This window comes from Larimichthys crocea, chromosome III (genome assembly GCF_000972845.2).
Source record: "Larimichthys crocea isolate SSNF chromosome III, L_crocea_2.0, whole genome shotgun sequence".
In the NCBI taxonomy this organism is placed as follows: domain Eukaryota; kingdom Metazoa; phylum Chordata; class Actinopteri; family Sciaenidae; genus Larimichthys; species Larimichthys crocea.
Window position 1 is genome coordinate 43,283,550 of NC_040013.1, and position 7,184 is coordinate 43,290,733.

At 40.9% G+C, this 7,184-nt stretch overlaps 2 protein-coding genes across 5 annotated transcripts in view; both read left to right on the forward strand.

Annotated features, from left to right (window-relative positions):
* Positions 1–1,519, forward strand: part of vps8 (VPS8 subunit of CORVET complex) — a 36,608-nt gene extending 35,089 nt beyond the window's left edge. For both annotated transcript variants that reach the window (XM_027277650.1, XM_027277651.1), the window contains 2 exons: positions 84–164; positions 333–1,519. In XM_027277650.1, coding sequence (XP_027133451.1) covers positions 84–164; positions 333–458 — 207 coding nt within the window. In that variant the 3' untranslated portion in view covers positions 459–1,519. The remainder of the gene's footprint in view (positions 1–83; positions 165–332) is intronic.
* Positions 1,520–4,009: 2,490 nt separating this feature from the next.
* LOC113744943 (calcium homeostasis modulator protein 2) lies at positions 4,010–6,919 on the forward strand. Of its 3 annotated transcripts, XM_027276190.1 has the most exons (4): positions 4,010–4,056; positions 4,323–4,575; positions 4,819–5,426; positions 6,240–6,919. In XM_027276190.1, exons 3-4 carry the CDS (start codon positions 4,875–4,877, stop codon positions 6,651–6,653), a joined length of 966 nt encoding a protein of 321 aa, XP_027131991.1. In that variant the 5' UTR covers positions 4,010–4,056; positions 4,323–4,575; positions 4,819–4,874; the 3' UTR covers positions 6,654–6,919. The 3 variants fall into 3 exon arrangements, with proteins under 3 accessions (XP_027131991.1, XP_027132006.1, XP_027132000.1); XM_027276205.1 differs by lacking the exon at positions 4,010–4,056 and having other exon boundaries at positions 4,322–4,575; XM_027276199.1 differs by lacking the exon at positions 4,010–4,056 and having other exon boundaries at positions 4,322–4,461.
* The last annotated feature ends 265 nt before the right edge of the window (positions 6,920–7,184 follow it).

A 7,184-nucleotide genomic window follows, 5' to 3' on the forward strand; every position in this document is an offset into this window, starting at 1 on the left:
AACCAGTAAATGATTTGGACTGGTGCACTGCACTGTAACAAATGACAGCTTACTCTTTGTTCTGGATCTGTGTCCTGGTTCAGGTGTTTGCTGAGGCAACGTTGGACCTTCAGCAGGAACAGTCCTGGGATCAGCTACGCTGTTTATACAGAGGGCCATCCAGGGTATGGACACCCTGTGTGTGTGTGTGTGTGTGTGTGTGTGTGTGTGTGTGTGAGCTGAAGAACCTCCACATTAACATTACTGACAGCAACACCTGACTTCATCTGAGACACATCAAGGCAGCATTATCTTTAATGATTGTTCTGTGTGTCTCTCTCTCTCTCTTCCAGTTGTCCGTCCTTTCAGAACTCTCTCACTCCCACAGCAGTGAGAAGACTGGACTTCTGATTTCAGCCCAAGCAGGATCAGAGAATTTCCAACTTAAGCTCTCTCCTCCACCTCTGTTGGAAGAATAGCACCAGGACTGGTCGAGGATTGATCAGTTCCTTTTCCTTCATTCGTCCACACCTGAGTGAAGTGGGACTCGTCTGATTTCCTGCATTCCTCTAACTAATCTCCATCTGTGGACTGAATCTCTACTTCTTTTGATATTGTCTAACTTCTTTCAAACTGTTTAATGGTGATAATATTGAGTCACTGTAGGAATTCTACTAATTGGAGCTTTAATTTGATCCATTGTTTATGTACTACAGCTGGCTGAACCATCCTGCTCTGCATGTCGATGACGGGCAATGTCAAAAAGAAAAAAAGGAAGCTGGGACGTGTTGTGGAGAGAGTGCTGATGCTGATGTTTGTTTACAAGCAGTAAAAAGAGACCCTTGTGCCTCTCTGATTTCTGCACATTAATATGAGACATTGATCTAAATGTGAAAAAGTTGTAGCTTTGTGATTATGTTTGATTATGTTTCTGTTCAATGTTCTTTGTTTTAGTGGAATCAGTCTTTGGCTAACTATCTGTGCCAAATCATAAAGAAAATACCAAATCCTACATAATGTTGCATTCATCTCACAATACGTACACCTAGTCGCAAATGACAAACTTAGTGTCTTTAAGGTGCTCTTTGCCATATGCAGAGGATCAATACACTACACTATGATTGATAAATGATCCAGATTTAACCCAGAATCTAAAATTTTGATTAATTTTTAACTGCTGAATTCATTTTTTTGTCTTTTACCTTTCGCCTGATGTTCGTGGTCTGTGCAGCAGAATTTTAAACCTGATTGGATGCTCCCCTTCAGATTTTATATCCAGAGCTTGTACCTTTAATTTTTTTTCAATCAAAAAATCATGTTTACTATGATTCAACATGGAGAGCTTCATGTTTCATGTCAAGAACTCGCAGAGCTCAAACTTTAATGTCACTTGAGAAAATAAATGGGACTCCATCATCAGTCCTGAAAACTTGAAATAAGTCGTCCCACTTCAGCCTGTATGGTTTGTGTGTTTTCTTACTAAAATATGTGAGCTGTCGGAAACCAGACAGAAACAATAAAATCACTGCTGCAGCCTGGATTCTTCCCCTTTCTAACACTATTTTCTGCTTGCGTCACATTTTGGTTGAAAGAACTACACTGACATCCTTCAGACTCAGACACTCCTCTCCTCTGTACCATGTGCACGATCTGTTCATGTCAACAAACCATTGTAATGAGGATGAAGCATTATTGAAACACGAGACACACTGGATGACTGCCAGTGCAGTCCACTGCGGGTAAGAATCATTTCAGAGTCTTTGTAACTACTATCAATGTTTGCTTCATTGGAATGTAGGGATGCACTGAAATGAAAACCGAATAAAAATTAAATGGTTGGCTGAATACCGAAACCGAATATGAAATGCGGTTGTTAAATTTTTCACTATTGCATAAATAGCCTAGAATAAATTTGTAGACATGTTTTTTCAAAGAAAGTAAATGTTTATTTAATATCCTTCAAATATTCCAGTAGAATTTCCAGTTAGTATAATTATTATTTCATTTATACTGTTAGAAAGCCCATGTTGTTTTAATCACTGTTAATTTGTTCTTGAAAGAAATACTATTTAGTTTTATTATATTTCCGGTCAATTTCAATTTTTACGTTCATGAACGTTCATGAACGCATCATAGTCATTCCGACGGTCATGAACGCACCTCGCATGTGTGAGACGCTGTAGTTTAGAGAGAAGTATATAGCTCCTCTAAAGAGCAGTGTATGATGTATTTCTTGCCTGTGTTTTTCCTATATCCTGCATCGTGGGTTTATTGTGTGTGAATGAGAAAAGAATCAGCAACCGTGGCCAGATCACCGCACACGTTGTTTCATTGCATCAATTGCGTCACGCCACTATTCGGCCACCGAAAGCCGAATGGGGCATTTTTTCAAGAGATGCTGGCTGCAGACCTCCACTGTCACGCACCTCCACTGTCAGGCCCGGAAATGAATGGGATACATTTCAAAATAAAACTGCAGACCTCCACTGTCAGGCACCTACCTCCACTGTCAGGCCCGGAAATGAACGGGATACATTTCAAAATAAAACTGCAGACCTCCACTGTCAGGCACCTACCTCCACTGTCAGGCCCGGAAATGAACGGGATACATTTCAAAATAAAACTGCAGACCTCCACTGTCAGGCCCGGAAATGCAAGGGACACATTTCAAAATAAAATCGTGAATTTGTGAATGCACTTCCGGTTGAATTGTTTTCCTCACAAATGAATTAATTAGTAAACAATGACATAAAATCTTTCAATTCCCGGTCTTTTGTATATATTGTTTTTATAGTAAACTATTTCGGGATCTGGTTATTATAGACACAGTTTAAATGTTAAATATAAATATTTCAATATTTATCATCACAGTAACAGCGTTACACACATTAGTAGCTGTAAACACTCAGCATTAGAAAAATACATACGTTGGTTTGGTGCTTACATAAGGAGTAAACATTTATAATCATCACTTTAAAAGTTACATACGTTGTTTTTGGTGCCTGTTTGTTTCCCAGATATATTAGTGTGTGTGTGAATGGGTGTATAAGAGACATTAACTTAAAGAACTTTGTAGAAAGGCGCTTTATGAAGTTCAGTCCATTTCCTTGTAGTCTGCCACATCCAATATGGCGGACGCGTTAATGTAACGCAGCAACGGACCAACCTGCTCAGTGAGGCATCTGAAAATGAAAAGGGTAATTTTCATCTGAAAATAAAAATGACCCTCTCAAAATGTCCTCTCCACCTCCCCACCCCCCAAAAAACGTCATCACTTCCGGGCCTGACAGTGGAGGTGCGTGACAGTGGAGGTAGGTGCGTGACAGTGGAGGTCTGCAGCCAGGTGCCTCTCCATTTTTTTGCAAAACTCGGCCGAATACTTTCGGTTGCCGAATATTCGGTGCATCCCTACTGGAATGTAGCAAGAATATCTTTGGGACATGTTTTCATCAATTCCTGGTGTTAGTTTTATAGGCTCAGTGTACTTATTAAACTAAAGTAACATATTTTTGAATATTTCAGCTCTTGAATATGTTGTTCTGAGTGGCCCCTCATGGCAGGCAGAGAATAGATCTCTAACACAATCACAGATTTTAGTGACACCATCATATGTTAGACTCATGTCATCTTTAAACGAAGTTTACTCAAAGTGTAATCCTGTCCTAGCTTATCTCTTCAACAATAGTCTGTATTGTTGGACTCCTATCACTTCATACAATACAAGAGTGGACCTCAAATAACTTTCCTAAAATTATAGATTGAGCACACAATTACATAAGTTATAGTAGTATATATTGACCAATTATTATTGAATTATTTATTTTGCTCCCTTGTAGTCTGTCTCACCTCTCCTTGGTGGATCATTAGCAGGGAGGCCTGAGTGACACCTGCTATTTGAAATTTTTGTGCCTAAACCTTGGAAAAATGTTTTTTAGTGCACAAACTTAACCAAGCTGTGACTGTTTTGCAGGCTTATCCTGTTGTACTCTGGACTGACCTGCAGACAGATCTGCTTTAGAAATTTGCCTGCTGATGCCTGAGGCTGTCTCCAGTGGTCATGTGACCCTTGCCTTGCAGGTCATAGCCATCCCTACATGTGCCATGTCTCTCCACTTATTTCACTCTCTGTATATATTGAAAGAACTATTTTTTTTTTTCAAACTTTTCTTAAAATTCTGAATGAAACTTAGTCTGGATCGATTGCTGTCTTCCACTCAGTTTAGTGGCCTGTTGACTGTGTAACTTGTTCACTGGTGTGATTCACACAGGCTCTCAGTTCTGGGGCTGCCCTGCTTTTGCCGCCATATTGCTCTGTGATCTGCAACACATGTTTTCACTTACAGAAGTTTTTTTCTTTCCACTGGGGAGGAAACCAGAGCTCAGTTCAGTTCCTGACTGTGAGTCATCACTGGTGCCCATACTGCCAACACAGACTCGAAGCTGCACGCAAAAAGAAGGACCTCTCTTCTTCAGCTTTTACATGTATGTTGTTTTGGACTCAACATATTTTCCATATTGTTCCTGTCATCGTGCTGGATGTTTATAATGGATTGTGAAGGCTGAGTCACATGTTCCACCTCAGGACACTGCCACAGCGTGAGTTTGCATGACTGCTTTCCATAGAGGCTCTTTGTTTACAGTCTTTTTTAAAACTTCAATCTGAGTAAGTTTTTATCTGTCTCTGGCTTCGTTTCTGATTGATTATTATGACTTTACTCTGTAGAGTAAACAGAATTCATTCATTACATCCATACTTCAGACTGCTGTCATAATGTAACCAGGGTGTTTCTTTCTCAACTTTTAGTTCCTTAATGATTTCTCTATTCTTTCTCTCTGCAGCCTGATATTCTCACAGCACTTCTGGATTATTCCCAGTAAAGACACAACATCCCATCATGGCTGCTGCTGCACTCGTCACAGAGAACTTTAAGTTTGTGTCTCTCTTCTTCAAGAGTAAAGATGTGATGATCTTCAACGGTCTCATCGCTCTGGGCACTGTAGCCAGCCAGACTGCGTACAGCGTTTTTGCCTTTAACTGTCCATGTTCCTCTGGGAAGAACTATCGCTACGGCCTGGCTGCCATTGGTGTTCCGGCACTGGTATTTTTCCTTGTAGGAGTAATGATGAACAACAGCACCTGGGACCTGGTGTCCGAGTGTCGGCTCAGACAATGCCGGAAGCTGTCAGGAGCTGCAGCCTTTGCGGTGCTGGGAAACATTGTAGGTCGAGCCGTGGTGGCTCCTCTGACGTGGGTGGTTATCTCTTTGCTGCAGGGCCAGGCGTACACATGTGCCCTCAGTGAGTTTTTTAACCCCAGTACCTTAGAGGGCTTCCCCTCAGATAACGGGTCAGAGGTCATGGCGAAATTTCCATGTGAAGGAAGTGTTCCAAAGGAGCTGCAAGGATTCTGGGCTGAAATTGAGCGGCAACTGAAATATCAATCTCAGGTAGTGGAGTACTTCATATTTTGTTTTTGCAGAACTGTCTTTTTTTGTTTGTTTTTTGTTATTATAGAAAACTATCAAGAAGAGAATCAATTCCATCAGCTACATTTAATTATTTGCCATTAAAAAACGGATTGACAGAATATTTTAATATTTTGAGAATTATTGGTTCATACCAATCTCATCTTGGTTTGTTAAGTCTGGAGCTTGAGTCAGGATGTAGTTAGCCTAGCTTAGCATAAGTACTGGAGGCAAGTGGTAACTGTTAGCTTACTTCTGTCCAAAATTCAGAGATCCACCTTTAAACCACACTAATGAACTTGTTGTATTTTATTTGTTTCATGTATACACAAATAGAAATGTAAAAATGAATCTCTGGATTTAGGAGGTTACGTTTTGGAACTATTTCTTGATGGACAGTTGCGTATATATCTGCCCCGTACTTCTGTGCAACAACTCCATCTATGGCACTGCTTACAAGATCCAGTCTGTCTGTACAGGCTTTGGTTTTTGCACGTGGTACCAAACCTGGAAGACTTAATGTAAAGACAAAGTGATCAGGAGGGTGTGCACAGTCGCTGCACCCTGCTGTCGTTGGACAGGGAGTAGCTCCAGCATGTACCGTGTTACTGTAGTGTTTAGTGAGTCTCCATAGGAATGAATGTTGAATTCGTCCTTTATATAAATGAACTGTGAGCACATGTGGAGCACAGACTGGATATTTATTTTATTATAGTATGCAGTCGCTGCAATGTCATTTTTAGCTGTGGATAACTACAGGAAGGTATTGACTTCACAACTGTCTCTTCTTTTTAGCTGATAGGCTGGCTGCTGGTGGCAGGAATGTCTCTGATGGTCTTCTTGCTGCTGTGTATGAAGCGCTGCTCCTCTCCCCTTGGTTACCAACAGGAGGACTACTGGTCTCAGTACCGCTCTAACGAAAAGACCCTCTTCCAACGCACAGCAGCTGTCCATGCCCGCCTCCTGGCTGCAGAGAACATTAAGAGCTTCTTTGGCTTCGTGGCTCTGGAGAAGGAAGAGAAGGAGCAGCTGGCTGAGCACCAGAGTGTCAGTCCTGTCTGCAGCACTAATTGGAACAGAGTGACTGGTGTCTACCTCTACAGGGAGAAGAATGGACTGCCTCTGTACAGCAGGCTCAACAAATGGGCCACGTACAACCTGGAGCATAACGTGGAGGCCATGGACAAAGAGATGGATGCAATCTACTGACGGTAGAAGGTGGTCCAGTGACAAAGGCATCAGTTGGATCATCAAACAGAATCTACAACCCTCTATCTCAACTGCTTACCTATATTTCAGAACTTTGTCTGACAGTTTTAGTAACTTCTGATCACCGACTTTAAGACTTCATTAGGTTTAAAGTTACTTAAGAAAGTTCCAAGAGGTTTGAAAAGCATCGGAATGTGACTTCTCAGGACTTGATAGAATTATCCCACACTTACCATGACTCTTTTTTTCATTCATATTATCTGAATTTATAATGACCAAATGTACCTCTATTTTTTTTACTGCCAGTGTGATCCAAAATAAGAAATAAAAAATCAAAATGTACGGCACTGAGGTGATTTCAGCAGACTGCAATTAATGAAGAATTAGAACTGAGATACGCTGTACATCTTCTATATGCATAACATGTGATCTGCATTTTCATATGTGTACCATGTTTCCTCTGTTCTGCTCCTGATTTGCATATTGACTTGACACAGGCAGAAACAAGGAAGCTTATTAAAGTCAGGTGTG

What these genes read in the sequence shown, in the direction of transcription:
- LOC113744943 (XM_027276190.1), top strand. Translation starts at nt 4,875, where the DNA reads ATGGCTGCTGCTGCACTCGTCACAGAGAACTTTAAGTTTGTGTCTCTC. An exon ending in AACTGAAATATCAATCTCAG is followed by an intron (nt 5,427 to 6,239) that starts GTAGTGGAGTAC and finishes TCTTCTTTTTAG; the next exon opens with CTGATAGGCTGGCTGCTGGT.